General features: G+C 35.1%; 1 protein-coding gene across 1 annotated transcript in view; it reads right to left on the bottom strand.

Annotated features, from left to right (window-relative positions):
• PIK3CA (phosphatidylinositol-4,5-bisphosphate 3-kinase catalytic subunit alpha) overlaps positions 1-19,531 on the bottom strand; it is a 96,235-nt gene that overhangs the window by 15,634 nt on the left and 61,070 nt on the right. Inside the window, exons 7-15 of the mRNA XM_030822846.1 lie at positions 14,971-15,076; positions 14,324-14,476; positions 14,097-14,231; positions 6,336-6,460; positions 5,394-5,475; positions 4,628-4,792; positions 4,306-4,409; positions 3,200-3,371; positions 186-292 (exon numbers count right to left, since the gene is read on the bottom strand). Coding sequence (XP_030678706.1) covers positions 186-292; positions 3,200-3,371; positions 4,306-4,409; positions 4,628-4,792; positions 5,394-5,475; positions 6,336-6,460; positions 14,097-14,231; positions 14,324-14,476; positions 14,971-15,076 — 1,149 coding nt within the window. The remainder of the gene's footprint in view (positions 1-185; positions 293-3,199; positions 3,372-4,305; positions 4,410-4,627; positions 4,793-5,393; positions 5,476-6,335; positions 6,461-14,096; positions 14,232-14,323; positions 14,477-14,970; positions 15,077-19,531) is intronic.

Below are 19,531 nucleotides of genomic sequence, written 5' to 3'. Positions count from 1 at the left end.
ATTCTGAATAAAGGCAGTACTAAACTTAGGACAATTTACTACTCTTATTTTGAGGGTAGGAGAATGAGAGAGAGAAGCATAGACTATTGAACATTCTAATTGTAACAGACATTTTGACTTTTCTCAAGATTTTATCCAGAAAAAGTATTTATTTAAATATATCAATGAAACCCCCAAGAAAGTACCTGAGATTTCCTAGTTGATGAGCAGGGTTTAGAGGAGACAGAAAGCCCTGTAGAGCATCCATGAAATCTGGTCGTCTCATTTGCTCAACTAAAAACTTCATCTGTACCTGATTAAAAAAAAGGATAGTCACAGTAAGAAACTGACTTAATAAAAGATAAAACTAACTGCTAATCTCTTTTACACATGAGAACCTCAGTACTGTACAGTCTCTGAATCTACATCCTAGACTGGCTGCCTTCTAATTAAGGGGGTTTCTACAACACAGAGCAGCAACATTCAGACAGAAGCAAGACTGGCAGCACTGTGTACCCCTTCTTGTAAGAAGATGAAATCTGCTTGGTGATAGTGGCAGTGCTCTTGGCTGTAGAGCAGGGCTAGTCAACCGGCAAGTCAGCTGCCAGTTTTTGTAAATCAAGTTGTATTAGAATATAGCTACACCCATTCATTACATATTGGCTGCTTTTATGAGAATAGCAGAGTTGAATAGTTAAGACAGAGACTACATGGGCCTGCAAAGTCTAAAACAGTTACTATCTGGCCCTTTAAGAAAATTTGCTGATCTGTGTTCTAGAGGAAAAACTAAGGAGACCATGTTATATTAGCTTAATAACCTTACTTTTAGGCTTTTAAGAAAACACAGCATTTATACTCTCTTTGTTGGGTAAAAGTGGTCTAGTGAGGCTAAAAGAAATTGTTGGGAAAAGGACTTGTAAAAACATTTGTTACATGGAGTCTCATACTATATTCAGGTTTTAGTATATGGCTACAAAACAATATCCCTTTTTAATCAATTCGAATCAGAGCCCAGACTGCTGAGTTATCATGCAAATAGCTGGGATTTTATTTTAGGAAACCTTCAACTATTGAAAATATAAAATGTGAGTAGGGGGAAAAAGTGGTTAGGATCTAGGAATTAATAATAAATTAATTTTTATGCTGCAATTTAAATAAAGTATTTTTTTCTTCTTGTTATATATAAATGAATAGTTAGAAAATCTGGTCATCACTGACTAGATAGCTCTTGTTCATGTAAAGGCATTTCTATCACTGACAACTCTAATGTTAGCACAATGCTTCATGTATTTTATCACTCATTGTTACGACAAAACACAAAGCCACTCAAAGTAACTGCTTGTTTCTGTGACTGCAATCTTAGTTCCCTATCAAAATCTCATTTAAGCCAATAATGATCTGAGTAATGAATTTCATGTTCCTAATTAATCCACTGTATCATAACCAATTTGTGATATAAAAACTCCAGCTTAGAAGAAATGCCTATACAGATGGTCTCCAACTTACAATGGTTTTGACTTACGATTTTTCAACTTTGTGATGGTGTGAAAGCAACATGCGTTCAGAAATGATACGTCAAATTTTGAACTTTTATCTCTTCCTACATGCATTCAGTAGAACCTATACATCAAATTTTAAACTTTTATCTCTTCCTGGGCTAGTGATATGCAACACAGTATTTTCTTGAAATGCTGGGTAGCAGCAGTGAGCCGCAGCTCCCATGCAGTCACGAGGGTAAACGACCAATACTCTACAGTGTACTGTGTGGCCAGCATTTTTTGGATACTGTGTTTTGTGTTTTCGCATCCCATCACATCTACAAAATGCCCATTTTCGCCTGTAAGATATTTTCAACTTATGATGTGTTTATCAGGATATAACCCTATTATAAGTTGAGGAACATCTGTATTTACAAATGTATCTAAAATTTAGTTTCTTTTTTCTCAGCTCAGTTACAATATATAAATACAATAAATTTTGTTCTTCCAGGGCAATCTAGTCCCTTCTTGCCCATAAATTCCAGTATCAGAAAGAGTACAATTATTTCCTAACATCCTATATTTGAATTTATATATCACACTTCAATAAGATCAACTCACACTGTATGACATTTACATTAATACAATAACTTTCTTTTAAATTTTTCTTTCCTTCAAGTACTTGTAATGAAGATGTTGGAAAAATTCATCCAGTACTGCTAACTTACATTCTCTGTCCTTTGGGGACTCACTAATATACGATTTTTTTTTTTTTTCATTTTACTAAAGGTGAGGAATGAGCTTCCTTTTAAGTGTAAGAGGTGGTGAATTTAGGATGTGGTGGATTGGACTGAATAAAGAATAGGGTGTAGGAAAAGGTCATAAAAAAGTTTACATTGGGCTAGGCACAGTGGCTCATGCCTGTAATTCCAGCACTTTGGGAGGCTGAGGTGGGCAAACTGCTTGAGCCCAAGAATTAGAGACCAGCCTAGGCAACAAGGCGAAACACTGTCTCTACTAAAAATACAAAAATTAGCTGGGAGTGGTGGCATGCTCCTATAGTCCCAGCTACTCAGGAGGCTGAGGTGGGAGGATGGCTTGAACCCAGGAGGTCAAGGCTGCAGTGAGCCGAAATTGCACCACTGCATTCCAGGCTGGGCAAAAGAGCCAGACCCTGTCTCAAAAAAAAAAAAAAAAAAAAGTTTGCATTGTATTTCCTACTCTTAGTTATACTAAGCTAGAGAGCAGATGACTAGAGTGTGTGATATATTTACTGAGTGACTCGAAATCCATTTTAAACTTGGAAATGTAAAAACTAACTTCTTTCCACTCATTTTCAGGGTCATTACTGAGAGACAATAAATAACAGAATAAGGAAATAACCACTGTAAATACTTAGGGAACTGAATAAGAGAAAGGAAGGGAAAGTAAAGGGATCTAACATTTACTGGGCACCTTCTATGTTCCAAGGATTGTGATAGGTTCTTTGCATATCTCATGTAATTTAATTCTCACAATGGCCTTACGAAGCAGGTATTATTCGCATTTTACAGACAAAGAAAATGAGTCTTGAGAGCCTGCATAACATGTCTAACACTACACAGCTGAGAGGCAGTGGAACTTGGTTCCAAATCCTAATCTGCTTGATTCCAAGGACCATGATCTGTATATACACTGGGCTTCTAAACAACTCTGCCCCACTGCAGTGAATAGAGTCTCAAACACAAACTAGAGTCACACACCTTTTGTGTTTCATCCTTCTTCTCCTGTTTGAGAATGTCAGTTAAGTTAATGAGCTTCTCCATTGCCTCGACTTGCCTATTCAGGTGCTTCAAATACATCCCACATGCACGACAATAGGACTCCAAAAGCAGGCCAAACCTCTGGCTAACTGTTTTATTGTGCATCTCAGATCTAAAAGAATCGTGCAAAATTAAAAAAATATACATATAGTCTTAAATGAGTATACAAATAATCTTTGCTAAACAATGTAAACACTCATTTTTGAAATCCAATAAATGTTACAATCATACTAATAATAAAATTATTCAAAACCTATAATTTAGAAGCAAAACCATCATGAGTTTCAGGTAGTTCCTGAATGTGATTAAATAAACATCTAGTTTTTAGGTTTATTTCAACTAGTTTTCATTGACTAATCTCAGTACAAGATATAAAAACATGAAAAAAGGAAATTTAGCGCAAAAATAATCAAATGAAGAGGGAGGGAACAAAGCGCTCAGTGAATGCTATTTAACTCTTCTGACACACGCCTCCACTTCTTGTTTTCAACTTAACTTCTGGGTTCCATTTTTAAATTTTAACACTTAAAATATCATAATAGATATAAATCTGTTTCTAAATTTATGAAAAATTATATGGTTTATGACCTGTAACTTTTGAGTACTAGATATATCACATTCTACAAAACATTTTTTATTCTTAATTAGCTTGTTTTTCAGTAAGAACCATGGGAGTTTGACATTATTGTTCTGAATTTCAAGGTAAAACATTTTTTTCTTTTTTGGGGGGTATTTTAATCCATACACACAGTGAAACCTACAGCAATATTCATCTGGACCCAGAAAATTTTACTTAAGTAGAACAAAAATCTTTAAAAATATTTCAGCTCTCATTCATAACTAAAATTTAGTTTTGAATTTATTACTTTTTAAATTTCAAAGAGCAAAAGTTGAGAAGCTCATCACTGGTACAAAATACTTTTAGTATGGAAAACTCTTCCAGCCAAACATAAACAAAAGTATATTAGTAATATATATTTATAAATCTATTAAGAAAGCAAGTAATATGTACCTTAAGAATTTAATGGGAAAATAATTAGACTTACTTTAAATGCCAAAAGAAAAAGTGCCCAATCCTTTGATTAGTCAATGCTTTCTTCAGTAAAAATCTCACAAGCAAGTTATCCAAATATTGTTCATATTTTAGGACCTAGGTGATTCAAAAAAAACAAATCAGGGTCAGTTTCTGCATGGCCGATCTAAAGAAAATTTTTTCAGAAAGAAAGTGGATATTACTGGTAATAAATTTTTTTTTTTTTAAAGCATAAAACTAGTTAGCGCAGTAGGTTTTTTAAAAGGAAGTTGTATGGATCTAGAATAAATTATTATTGTAATTAAACATTATTTACTATTTTACATGATTTTTACCTGTACTAGCTGAATTAAATACTGAGAAAGTTTGTCATCTGTTAAGTATTTTTCCAAGCACCGAACAGCAAAACCTCGAACCATAGGATCTGGGTAATTACAGTCCAGAAGTTCCATAGCCTGTTCAGGTTTGATTGGAGGCCAATCTTTTACCAAGCAATACATCTGTGTATGAGAAAGACAATAAATCATATTTAAAGGGGAAAGATAGTTGTGAATGAGCCATCTAAAACACTGCCTTGACTTCTGATTTTAAAATTAGTTTAGATAAATAATCTCCTTAGAATTTACAGTTCGGCCGGGCGCGGCGGCTCACGCTTGTAATCCCAGCACTTTGGGAGGCCGAGGCGGGCGGATCACGAGGCCAGGAGATCAAGACCACGGTGAAACCCCGTCTCTACTAAAAATACAAAAAATTAGCCGGGCGTGGTGGTGGGCGCCTGTAGTCCTAGCTACTCGGGGAGGCTGAGGCAGGAGAATGGCGTGAACCCGGGAGGCGGAGCTTGCAGTGAGCCGAGATTGCACCACTGCACCCCAGCCTGGGCGACAGGGCGAGACTCCATCTCAAAAAAAAAAAAAAAAAAAAAAAGAATTTACAGTTCTAATTAGTTTTATCTGTGGAAATAATGTTAAGGGTATTTTTTCTACATTATATTACTATTATTAGCCTGTTTCATTTATTTACGCAGACTTTCTGAGAGAAAACAATTTAAGTGACATAGCAATTTGTGCAACAGTTATCTAGTAATCTCAAACATACATTTACCTGGGCTACTTCATCTCTAGAATTCCATTTAACAGACAGAAGCAATTTGGGTAGAATTTCGGGGATAGTTACACAATAGTGTCTGTGTGGGAGAAACAAAATAAAAATAAACATTCTTACATGCTATTCAAAAGGTTTACATGTCTGACTTCTCCATATGCAATCTTTAAGCAGTCCCAAACTTCTTACATTACTAGCCTTTTTAAAATTCAAAAGACATCAGTGTTTAACACTATAGTTGGAAATATATTTACATATATACTTAGGCACAGTTATAATGGCAAAGAACACAAAAGGAAAATGCAAATGGATTATAAGTACTTAAATTTAGTTAACAGTTAAGAAAAATTATGAATATACGTTATACCACTCTTCATATAGCTCATATTTTTCACTTACTTACGCAACATGAATGAATCATAGAGTCACCACTTCTACTGGGGTTACTGGACAAAATTTATGTCTTAATGGACTTTCTGCAGAAATGCACTGCAACTGGTTTATTTAAATATACCAGTATCATCAACAGCAGGGTAATTTCTTCATAAATGAAAATAAGGCATTATACTATTTGAAGAAACGTAAGAAAAAAGAAAAATGAAAGGGAACTCCTAAAAATTATAATATCAAGACCAACTAAATCACATCTAAATTGACCTAAAACTACTAGAATATTTTAAACAATCCTAAAGGAAGTCATATCAGGAATTCAGAGTAAGAAAAAGCATTTAATGTGCCAACTACCAATGTAGTATGATTTTCTACAAATACCAATTTACAGCCATTGTTTTTAAAAAGCCAATGTTTATAGTTTAAAAATCATGTAAATTCTGCTTTGTTTATTCTAATAGGTATGGTAAAAATATGCCAAGATCAGCCAAACTCAGTTATTTTTTCTGCAATAAAGAAAAAGAAACAGAGAATCTCCATTTTAGCACTTACCTGTGGCTCCATAGAAAATCTTTCTCCTGCTCAGTGATTTCAGAGAGAGGATCTCGTGTAGAAATTGCTTTGAGCTGTTCTTTGTCATTTTCCCTTAATTCATTGTCTCTAGCTAGTCTGTTACTCTGTAAAATAAAATAATATCTTATATAGCTTTCTTTGTCATATTTTTCCCTTTTGGATTCACAGATGATTTACAAAAAAAGCAAATAAATTTTCATAAACTTTACACTGCTAATTGACTATTGTAAAATAATTTATTCTCATTGCAAGACTTTACTTTCAGAGACAGGAAAGAACCAATCTAAGACATAATATTTGTGGAACAAATCCAGTAATTTATTTGGTTAATATTACACCAATCACAGAAGAGTAACTGCTGAAGTTAGCCAACAACAAGACCAGATTAGGATACTAGAGGATGGTAGTGAACAATTTACTTTTCCTCCTGATGAGGATCTTGTTAACTTATCTGTGAATGTTTTTGATATAAGAGAATAAGAAACACGAAAATAATAAAAATGTAAACTCTTTCATGTTCTTTGCCTGAACAGATCCTTATGATCACTGCAAGGCTTTCAAATTTAAAAAGTAAAAATCAGTAAGAAAAAAAGAATGAAGAAACACCCCCATTTAAACACTGTATCCTGAATATTAGAAAACTAAAAATAATTTTTTTCATATAATTCCAAGCAATGTATATTCCCTGCAAATATAGATATATTTACTGTGTAATGAATAATGAGTACCTATAATGTATTATGCAAAACAAATACAAACCCCTTAGGATGGGTTACGTATATTTCTAAATGGCTAAAAATGAAAGCAGACATCCATGCCACTTGGTTTGTATGTGTTTATATGCTGTTAACTTATTCAGCAGCATGAAGAAATATGACTGGCACATATTTGTTCAACAAGTATTTATTAAATATGTACTATGTACCTTGTTTTGTTCTTGCTGTTAGGATTACAAAATAGTAAAAGACCCTGCACTAACAGAGCCTCGGTTATAGTGGGAAATCAAATAAATGAAAATATTGGAAAATTGATATGTACTCTGGATGATGTAACAGAGAATGGCTGAGAACATACTATTTGTGATTCAAGTAACAAGAAGGAACCTTTATCCACACTAAGATTAGGGAAAGACTATTGCAGATGGAGAAAACACTGCAAGCCTTCCTCCCACTCTGGAAATAACTAGTTTGGTGTGAAGGAAGAAAGCCACTGAGCCTGATGGGCAATAGACAAGGGAAAGAAGAAATGTAAGCTGAATTCAGACCACGTAAAATTTGCAGGCCAGGGTATAAAGTTGGGATTTTATTTTTATTGATAGCTATTTAAAGAATGAATACCATCATTTGATTTGTATTCCATAAAGGTTATTATGGCTTCTCTGTGGAAGGAGGGAGAGGTTATTACAATAGTCCAGGAAAGAGATAATACATACTCAATCCTCAATTTACCAGGAAAAGAAGTTGCTACTGTTTATTTACTTATTTTTATTTGTTTACATTTTAAATGTAAAATAACTTACAGAAGAATAAAGTGATTGGGAAAACAATTTTATTAGACATTTTAATAAGAATTTAAATATTATAAAACCGAATTCTTATCTACATTTTCCTGGTTTTCAAGATAAATATATCATTGTCAAACTAGAAACTACATTGTCAAAATGCAGTATTTTTGAAAACTCTGACGGCTCATAACTGTTGAAGGAAAGGCCATCTTTTTTCCTCTGTAATTGGAAAACATTTCTACTCTATAAATGCCAATCAGAATGATCAACCCAAGGAGTTATTTTATTTCTACATCATCTTTTTCCTTCTAGTCACATTTGTATACACAGCTACCTTCGGCATTTGTCCATTTAAAAAGTGTATCAGGTAAATTTTTAAAGCAGATTTAGAGATTCAAGAAAATTTAAAAAAGAAAATTTTGGTGCATATAATAAAAGATGATAAGAATATTGTAAAACATCGGCTGTTCAGGTTCTTGTCACAAAATACTGTGTGATGAAGTCCTTCTGGTGGAATGACTAACTGAATGTGAATACAAATTTCCTTTTTGTCTTTAGAAATACTATCAAATTTCCTTTTTGTTGTTAGAAATATATTCTTTACTCATCATTATCTTGAGTTTGAGAAGACTTAAGATAACTGAGAGACAGTTTAGGTATTGTCATCTGACATTTCATTTATATAATCAACTTCACTATGATTAGAGTTTAGAGTAGTGGTTCTCAACTAGGGTGATTTTGCGTCCCCTTGACCTCCCAGGAACCTTGGCTAATGTCTGGAGACATTTTTGATGGCCATAACTTAGCAGGATGGCACTACGGGCCTGCAGTAGGGTAGAGGACAGGGATGCTAAACATCCTGGATTGCACACACAGGATGGCTCCTACAACAAAGAATTATTTGGAGCAAAATGTCAACAGTGCTGAGGTTGGGAAACTCTGCTCTAGGCTGCTACTATGTATCTGCATTCATATTATGATTTGTCTAATGCTTGTGAAATATCTTCCTTGGTCAGTTTTCATCTGTCATCATTCTGGGTGAAAAGTGAAAAATTCTGAATTCTTAAGTGTCCAATGAAAGCCTGAAAGAAACCAACCAACCAAACAAAAAAATTATAAAGACAGTGTCTGCAGACTTCTTCTATACTTCTGGAAAGATGATGCAAGACACTGGGCAATGCAATAAGAAAACTGAAGGATGATGTAATGTGATGATTTACTTCACTATTTTATTATCCTTCTAGGCTATTCTATCCTTCTTTTATATTTTCATATTATTTTAGTCTTTTTTAGCATAGTTGGAAATAATCAATATGGATAAAATAATTTCCAGGATGATGAAATAGTAAAATATTTAAGATACAGAAAAACTAAGATCCCATGTCTTATCTTAGATTTACAACAGTTTCCAATAGATACAAATTATAACTGAAAAATAGAAGTTTTATTCTACTATGAAATAAGCAAATTTTTCTTTGGAATAAAAGTTCTTTTAAGAAAGAATACAGTCATCAAATATCAATCCTTACAAAGAGAACTGCTCAAAAAAGAGACTTGTTCTTTTAAATGCAGAAAAATATATATGCAGAAAAGATAATTCGTTTTCCAAAAAGTAGTGGTGAACACCTTACTGAGAACACAGCTATGAATCAATAAATTTCCTAAGTGCAATATACCAGGTTGCCTCTTGATGCTGCTGTTACTGTTAATGGGATAGGCATGTTTTGGACTTCTTGGCCCAAAATTCATTGGCTGGTTTATCTATAGCCAACAAGGCCAAAGAAAAAGTAATACCTTTGGAAACACCAATGAACACAAACATCTTCTCTTGGCATTGACACCTTTGCCCTTGAGAAATCAGGGAGAGTTAATGGTTCTTGAACCTAGTCATACTGTGGTTCGAAAGCTATGGCCAAGATTAGAGAACTAGATCAATATTTAAATTCCATCTTATATACACTCTTTCCTGGGGAACCTGGGTTAATGTGGTGAAGATCTGCTATTTTCCCTGCTTCTAAGCTCAACTAACAATATATTTATGCAGGTGTACCCAGTATTATTGTGCTTTGCTTTATCATACCTCACAGATACTGCATTTCCAACAAACTGAAGGTTTGTGGTGGTATCCCTACGTAAAGGAAGTCTCCTGGCACTATTTTTCCAAATTCATGTGCTCATTTTTTGTCTCTGTGTCACATTTTGGTAATTCTTATAATATTTCAAACTTTTCATTATTATTATACATTATGATGATCTGTGATCAAAGATCAGTGATCTTTGATGTTACTCTGATGCAGTTGGGGGTGCCATGAGCCAATTAAGATGGTGAACTTATTTGATAAGTGTTGTATGTTCCAACTTCTTCACCAACCAACCTTTGCTCATCTTTCTCCCTCCTCTCAGGACTCCCTATTCCCTGAGACACAACAATATTGAAATTAGGCCAATTAATAACCCTACAATGGCCTCTAAGTGTTCAAATGACAGGAAGAGTGCCACGTCTCTTGCTTCACATCAAAAGCTAGAAATGATTAAGTTTAGTGAGAAATGCATGTCAAAAGCCATACAGGCCAAAGGCTAGGCCTCTGGTGCCAAACAGCCAAGTTGTGAATGCAAAGGAAAAGTTCCTGAAGAAAACTAAAAGTGCTACTTCAGTGAATGAAGTATAAGAAAACAAAACAGCGTTAATGCTGAAATGGAGAAAGTTTTAGTGGTCTAGATAGAAGATAAAACCAGCCATAACTTTCCCTTAAGTCAAAGCCTAATCCAGAGCAAGGCCATAACTCTTTTCAATTCTATGAATATTGAGAGAGACGAAGACGCTTCAGAGGAAAAGTCTGAGGCTAGCCGAGGTTGGTTTAAGAGGTTTAACAAAGAAACTGTGAAGCAGCAAGTGCTGATGGAGAAGCTGCTGCAAGTTATCCAGAAGATCTAGCCAAGATAACTGATGAAGGTGGATACACTAAGCAACAGATTTTCAATGTAAACAAAACAGTCTTATAATGGAAGAAGATGCCATCCAGGACTTTCACAGCTAGAGAAGAGAAGTTAATGCCTGGCTTCAAAGCTTCGGGCTGACCCTCTTGTTAGGGGCTAATGCAGCTGGTTAACTGTAACGTCAGGTTTTGAGAGGACTGACTCCAAATCTGAAAGAAGTTCTATTGTGGGCAAAATGCTATCAAATAGCATCACATGCTGCAGATAAATCTTTCACAAAAGGAAAGGTCAATCAATGTGGCAAACTTCATTGTCATCTTAAACTGCTGTAGCCATGCTAACATTACTTCAGCAACCACCAGCTTGATAAGTCAGCAGCCATCAACACTGAGGCAAGACCCTCCACCAGCAAAAAGATCACAACTTGCTGAAGGTTTGGATGATCATCAGCATTTTTTAGCAATATTTTCAAAGTATGTACATGGTTGTGTTAGACATAAGGCTATCACACACTTTACAGATGACAGACTATTACACACTTTACAGGTGACAGTATAATGTGAACAGAGCTTTTATATGCACTGGGAAACCAAAACATTTGTGACTGTATTGTGATTTTTGCTTTAGTACAGTGGTCCAGAATCAAACTCACAATACCTCAGAGGTATAGCTGTACTTCAGTCTCAACTTCAAGGTTACTATCTCAGAGAGGTCTTTCCTGAACCCAATATATATATATATATATTTGCCTTTTCCCCACAAATCCTCAGTTATTCTTAGCTCACTATTGTTTTTTCCTTCCTGGCACTTAATGTGATTTATACAGCTGACCCTTGGACAATATGGGGATAGGGCACTAATCTCCTGTACAATTGAAAATCCATGTATAAATTTTGACTCCCCAAAAACTTAACTACAAATGCCTACTGTAGACTGGAAGTCTTAACAGAAATATAAAGTTGATTAACACTTATTTGGTATATGTACTATACACTATATTCTTACAATAGAGTAAGACAGTGAAAATAAAATGTTATTAAGAAAATCACAAGGAAGAGAAAATTCATTTATAGTACTGTACTGTATTTATTGATACTGTACATTTATTTTGTCTTTTGGCCGGGCATGATGGCTCACACCTGTAATCCTAGCACTTTGGGAGGTAGGGGAGGGAGGATCACTTGAGCTTAAGAGTTCGAGACCAGCCCAGGCAACACAGTGAGACCCCCATCTCTCTCTCTCTCTGGTTTTTTGTTTTTTGAGACGGAATCTCACTCTGTTGCCCAGGCTGGAGTGCAGTGGCGCAATCTCAGCTCACTGCAACCTCCGTCTCCCAGCTTCAAGCAATTCTCCTGCCTCAGCCTCCCGAGTAGCTAACAGGCATGTGCCACAACGCCTGGCTAATTTTCATATTTTTAGTAGAGACGGGGTTTCACCATACTGGCCAGGCTGGTCTTGAACTCCTGACTTCATGATCCACCCACCTCGGCCTCCCAAAATGCTAGGATTACAGGCGTGAGCCACCTATCCCATCTCTTATTAAAAAAAAGTCTGGCCAGGTGTGGTGGCTCACGGCTGTAATCCCAGCACTTTGGGAGGCCAAGGTGGGCGGATCACGTGAGGTCAGGAGTTCAAGACCAGCCTGACCAACATGGAGACACCCCATCTCTACTAAAAATACAAAAATTAGCTGGGCATGGTGGTGCACGCCTGTAATCCCAGCTACTCGGAAGGCTGAGGCAGGAGAATCGCTTGAACCCAGGAGGCGGAAGTTGCAGTGAGCCAAGATTGCGCCATTGCACTCTAGCCTGAGCAACAAGAGCAAAACTCTTGTCTCAAAAAAACAAAAACAAACAAACAAAAGTTTATGTTGTCTGTTTATAAGATTAGTTGTCTGTCTGAAATAAGGGCAACTGCAGCTGCAGACCTCAATATATGGTACACATCAAGCAATTCAACTTTTGCTTGTAATGTCATGACTTTTCTGTTCTTCTTGAGAATACCTCCAGCATCACTAGAGGCACTCCTTACAGGCCTCATAGTGTTATTCAGGGTTCACGGTATTGCACTAAACATGATGAAAAATATGCAAGAACTGTGAGAGTTCACTTTTTACTGCAATAAACAATTTACTGAAGTGATGAAGTGCTCATGTAGAGATGATCAGCATTACATAGTGTTTTGTTTTGTTTTGTTTTGTTTTTTGAGACGGTGTCTTGCTCTGTCACCCAGGCTGGAGTGCAATGGCGTGATCTCGGCTCACTGCAACCTCTGCCTCCCGGGTTCAAGCAATTCTCCTAACTTAGCCTCCTGAGTAGCTGGGATTACAGGCACATGCCACCACACACAACTTTTTGTATTTTTAGTAGAGACAGGATTTCACCATGTTGGCCAGGCTGGTTTTGAACTCTGACCTCAGGTGATTCACCCACTTCAGCCTCCCAAAGTGCTGGGATTACAGGCGTGAGCCACTGCGCCCAGCCTACATCGCATTTTAAGTGGGTATATGCAATGCTTGAGCTTACTACAATAGCAACAGGAGGTGGCTATGAAATCATTACAGTAGTACAGTATGTACTACAGTTAATTTTATGCAGATACAATTTAATACTGCATCTTTATATATGTTTGCATTTCTTTTGACTATGAGTGGTACCATGATGGTCTGTATTTGTGTGTGTATGTTTTGATAAATTTTAACTTTTTATAATAGATTTGTGTATATTTTATGGTCGTAAATGATAAAATAGACCTGTATCTATATATATTTTATGGATTCATGACACACCTAACTTCAATTTTTTTGATACTTCTAGGCTATGTAGTTTGTCTCCAAGTTTTTTTCAAATTGTCACAAATCTCCAAAAAATTTTCCAATATATTTATTGAAAAAAATCCACATATAAGTAGACCAGTATAGTATCCATGTTGTTCAAGGGTCAACTGTAATCTTATATTTCTGCTTTTATCTGCTTAATGTCTATTTTCACAATTAGAGTGCATACTCAATGAAGGTCTGTTTAGTTCATGACTTTATTACCTAGTGCCTTTCCCAGTGCTTTACACATAGTCGGCATTCAATAAATATTTGTTAAATGAATGAAGGCAAGCTAGGGCTTTAAAAAAGCAGAGGTGCAGTAAAAATATTAGCATATAGAGAACTTAATTCTATTGCAATATTGCCTAGAGCTCATGGTATCTATGCCAGTAAAATATATGGATCCTTTCCCATAGAGAAATTATCTACCTAAATCCACAGATTATGACTGATACTTAATAAACTCAGTGATTTGCCTTACCAGTCCTGCGTGGGAATAGCTAAATCCTGCTTCTCGGGATACAGACCAATTGGCATGCTCTTCAATCACTGACATATCTGGGAACTTTACCACACTGCTGAACCAGTCAAACTCCAACTCTAAGCATGGAGTTTCCTAAGAGATGGAAGAAAAGCTATTATATATACATAAGAGAGAAGGTTTGACTGCCATAAAAAATATCTAATTTATGACAATAAAAACCTTACTTTATTTGGATTTGATCCAGTAACACCAATAGGGTTCAGCAAATCTTCTAATCCATGAGGTACTGGCCAAAGATTCAAAGCCATTTTTCCAGATACTAGAGTGTCTGTGTAATCAAACAAGTTTATATTTCCCCATGCCAATGGACAGTGTTCCTTAAAAAACAAAGAAAAATATTCACTAGTCTAAATTATAAAACACATTTCAAAACACTCTTCTTCCGCAGAAAGGAAAATTCAACAATCATCTCTATAATAATGGGAATATAATATCTAAAAAAAAAAAACATTGATTTTTCAAAATTTAAGCCATTCTTTCCTTTTTCCCCATTTGAAATTACATGTATTTTAATTATAAATAGAAAATATGAACCAAAGCAAGCATGAGGTATTTGCATGCAATGCCTGTTATATAGTCACTTTGCTTTTTTAAAAATGGTATCAATAAGAACTCAAAACATATTCATCATAAATTCCTGAAGCTCTCCCAAGGTATTCTTCTATGATACATTTATTAAAAATTTAAAAATAGGTTTGATTTATTATTTTCTTAAATATAAAATAACATCCATTTTGTGAAAAAATTCAATCAGCGGTACAATCAGGAGTTTTTAAAGGTAAACATAATTGTTCCTTCTGAAATACGTTACCTCTTTAGCACCCTTTCGGCCTTTAACAGAACAAATGGAAAGGCAAAGTCGAGCAGCACGAGGAAGATCAGGAATGTATATATCATAATTCAGCCATTCATTCCACCTATGTAAAATTTTAAAGAAAAAATAATATATCAAAAAAAGTCTTCATCAAAGTATGTAAATGACTCCTACAAATCACCAAGAAAAAGATCAACCAAACGAAAAACAGGCAAGAGATTGATTGGAAAAGGTACTTTATAAGATCATATTCAGATAGTTAATAAACATGAAAAGGGAGTCATTATTAGTCATACAGAAAATGAAAATTAAAATCTCATGGAGATATCACTATACATAAGAATGGCTAAACTATAAAGACTGATGATGCCAAGGGGTGGTAAGGTTATGCAGTAATAGGAAATCTCATACACTAAGAGTATTGGGGTATAATTTGTTACAACCAATTTGGAAAGCATAATCTAATAAAAGTGGGCATATGTATTCCCTGTGACCCAGCTCCAATTGTAGGAATAAAACCACAGAAATGTGTGCATTTGTTAAAAGCAGAAGACATGGGTATTTACTTTGTGACTGAACTATACAATTATGATTTGTATACTTTTATGCATGTGTGCTACATACGTCACTAAAAAACTTATTTATATTTATAATATATATTTATATTATATATTGTAAATATATATTTATATTATATATTATAAATTATAAATACATATTATTTCTCTATATTTATATATATAATTTTGCTCATAAAAGTCAAACAGAAAAGGAAAACTAAACAAGGTAAAATGAGATTTCCTATTATGATTATATTTGGTTACTTTTATACATAATATAGTTTTATCCAAAGGAATCCACTAAATAAATCAGTAGGTAAATAAAATGGTGGATACATAAAGTATTTGAATTGAAGAATAATTATTTTATAAAAGGTAATAAAACTTCACATTCATAAGGGAAGAATAAAACACTGCTACAAAAAGTGAACAAGATAAAAAACTATTTGAATTTTAATGATAAATTCCCTCAATTTACTGGGTGCTACATGTGAAATTATGTCTGTCTTTGGTGAGCATATTTGTAAAGAACCACATACAATAAACAGTTTTGTATTTTTAAAAAACAGTATAACAATAGATGGAGTATCGGCTCAGAAATCAGACTGGAGTAGAATCTTATTTCCCCTTTTTCACTAAGTGTGTGACCCTTGCTTTGTCTTTTGCCTCCTCTATGAAATGGGACTAATAATAGTACCTACCCTCATAAGGTTAATAACTATCTCATAAAATTAAATGAGATAACACAAGCAAAGGAATTAGAATGGCAATTGGCCCATGATAGAAGCTCATATGTTAGATAGTAACTTTAAAAACTTTTCAAATGTCTTCTTTATCATTCTGGTCTAATCTTGATTATAAATAAAATAATTCTTAATCAACAATAAAATAGTATAAAAATTCTATTTTTAATTAGCCAAACTAAGTAATAAACTTCATCAGTAAAATAAGTTCCATTTTTTCTAGTATTTTCGCTCAAGTATGGAAAAAGATTTTTAAAAATATGGTCTATTTATAGAAAGAAGACACATTTAAAATGGGGTAATTTGGCAAGAATTATAAAGGTAAAAGAAATAACAAATATTACTATTATTATTATTATTTAGAGATAGGGTGTTGCCATGTGCCCAGGCTGAAGTGCAGTGGCTATTCACGGGCATGACCAAAGTGCATTATAGCTTTGAATTCCTGGGCTCAAGCGATCCTCTTGCCTCAGCCTCCCTTAGCCTCTTGAGTAGCTGGGATTTCAGGCGCATACTACCATGCCCAGTAACAAATGTAATTGTAGAAATACATAGAGAAAAATGTTATGGGACTTAAGTCCACAATGATTTAAAAAAAATTAGGCTGGGCGTGGTGGCTCACACCTGTAATCCCAGCACTTTGGGAGGCCGAGGCGGACGGATCACCTGAGGTCAGGAGTTCGAACCCAATCTGGCCAACATGGCAAAACCCCATCTCTACTAAAAATGCCAAGATTAGCTGGGTGTGGTGGTGGGCGCCTGTAATTCCAGCTACTCAGGAGGCTGAGGCAGAGGTTGCAGTGAGGCGAGTTTGTGCCATGCACTCCAGCCTGGGCGACAGAGCAAGACTCTATCTCCCAAAAAAAAAAAAAAAAAAAAAAAAATTAAAGATACATTACTTTAATGTACCAGACTTTTTATTATTCCTAAATCTTTAGAAGTGCTCATAAATTAATAAGAAGTGTTCGATACTCTAAGAGAGCCATGTCCTACGAATCTACTTGTTCAGCCCTATGCTAACAAAATAAAGCATGTTTCTCTTTTCTTCTGAAGTCCATCCATCCCACAACACACAGACACACACACATATACATACGCTCAATTAAGTTCTTTATTTCTAGAAAATGGTTTTGTGTGTACATATAGTCCAAATTGACTCTGATTTGGGGAGATACTTGTAACATTTACGAAGAAATCATAAAGCATCTAATTTATCTAGCATAAAGGAAGCAGATTTGAAACTAATAGTAAGACTTTTTAAAATCTACTTTTCTATCTTTTTAATAACTTCATATTCATTTATCTGATTTGTTTTTGTAAGCATAGAAAAGTTTAAAAAATTTACTTAAATTTTCACACTACCATAAATACTTCACCTTTTAGACTACACAATGCTTAAAGAAAAGGCAAATACAGTCCTTTCTAAATAGCTATTTTACTAAAATTTCAACATTTTAATCATATATTATTAAATAAATTTATCTTTTACTTTTTTTTTTTTTTTTTTTTGAGTCAGGGTCTCACTCTGCCCCCTAGACTGGACTGCAGTAGTACGATCATGGCTCACTGCAGTCTCAACCTCCCTGGGCTCAGGTGATCCTCCCACCTCACCCTCCTGAGTAGCTGGGACTATAGGTACGTACACCACCATCCCAGGCTAATTTTTGTATTTTTGGTAGAGACTGTGTTTTTCCATATGGCCCAGGGTGGTCTCAAACTCCTGGACTCAAATGATCCATCTGCCTTGGCCTCACAAAGTGTTGGGATTACAGGCGTGAGCCACCACACCCAGCCTATCTTTTACTTTTATAAAGCTAGTTTAACTTTTGGTACTTGAAACAGCAAGCTAGGATAATTCTATCCAGTATTATTTTGGGGTCTTTGCTTGGGGCTTGTTGAACTCCTTGGATTGATGGGTTTATAGTTTTTACCAAATTTGGAAAAATTCTGGCTATTATTTTCTCAAATGTTGTTTTTCTTTTCCTCCTACAACCACCCCACTAATCAGTGTGAGGCATACCAGTATGAGTGGGATATAAACTCGTTTTAGCAAGAATTTAAAAAGATCCTGGCCGGGTATGGTGGCTCAGGCCTGTAATCCCGGCACTTTGGGAGGCCGAGGTGGGGGGATCACCTAAGGTCAGAAGTTCAAGACCAGCCTGGCCAACATGGTGAAACCCCTCTCTACTGAAAATACAAAAAATAAGCTGGGCGCAGTGGCATGCACCTGTAGTCCCAGCTACTCGGGAGGCTGAAGCAGGAGAATTGCTTAAACTTGACTGTACTCCAGCCTGGGACACAGAGTGAGACTTCAACTCAAAAAAAATAAAAATAAAAATAAAGATCCTGAAGTTGTTTGTTGTCACAATCTCATTTCTGACCTGAATGATACGCTTTCTGACCTACAATGGTTTAGGTAGGCTAAGGAACTACCTTCCTTCCCTGTGGCAGACAAGGCTACCATCTCTTTAAACTTTACCTAGGCTCTAAAAGGGTGGCCATCTTTAGCAACAAGACCCGAACTTTTTCTTGAATGTCTTAGAACTCAGTCTAAATTCATTATGAGATTTACTTCTGGAGGAGTCACTAGTTAGCTCTATTGTTATTTTATTATAAAGTCCAATAACAATTTGAGTTCTCTTGAAATATTACTGCTATTACATTCAGGGGTACTCTTATTCCCAAATGATTGTATAGAGAGAAGCAAAGAAATGCAGGATAGTGAGCTATTGGATTATACTACTTTTTATTTCTTCATCACATCCAGGCAGTAATAATTTAAAATGTTCCCCGTAACTCCCTCTCCCACTAATAAATTAATTTGCTACCAAAGACCCTTTATTTGAATGCCATAAATATCTATTCTTGGGAGTGATTTGAAGGAAACTGCCTCAGGGTAGTTTGGTTATGGAGTTGCTTGCCAACTCTTACTTCTCCTTCATGTGAATGATGATGGAGACGCGAAAAGAATAAAATGCTAGGTTTTTAATCTAATGTGGGGAATCATTAGCATAAAATTGTAACCATACTCTGTTCTCTCTTTGATACAATGAAAAGAGATAATCAGAAACTATTCTGATAAAACTTCAGACAGAATCAATAAAATAATCCTGTGACTGATACTTATTTGACAGAAAGTCTTGCTGGTCTATATGTACATTTCTGGTAATTTATTAATACATAGCTTGTATAAAGCTAATGATGTAAAATGTACTTTTTTTTTTTTTTTTTGAGATCAGGTCTCACTAAGGCTGG

The sequence above is a fragment of the Nomascus leucogenys genome, chromosome 11 (genome assembly GCF_006542625.1).
Source record: "Nomascus leucogenys isolate Asia chromosome 11, Asia_NLE_v1, whole genome shotgun sequence".
NCBI lineage: Eukaryota > Metazoa > Chordata > Mammalia > Primates > Hylobatidae > Nomascus > Nomascus leucogenys.
The sequence above is the reverse complement of the archived record's forward strand: the minus strand, read 5'-3'. Positions and strand labels throughout refer to the sequence as shown.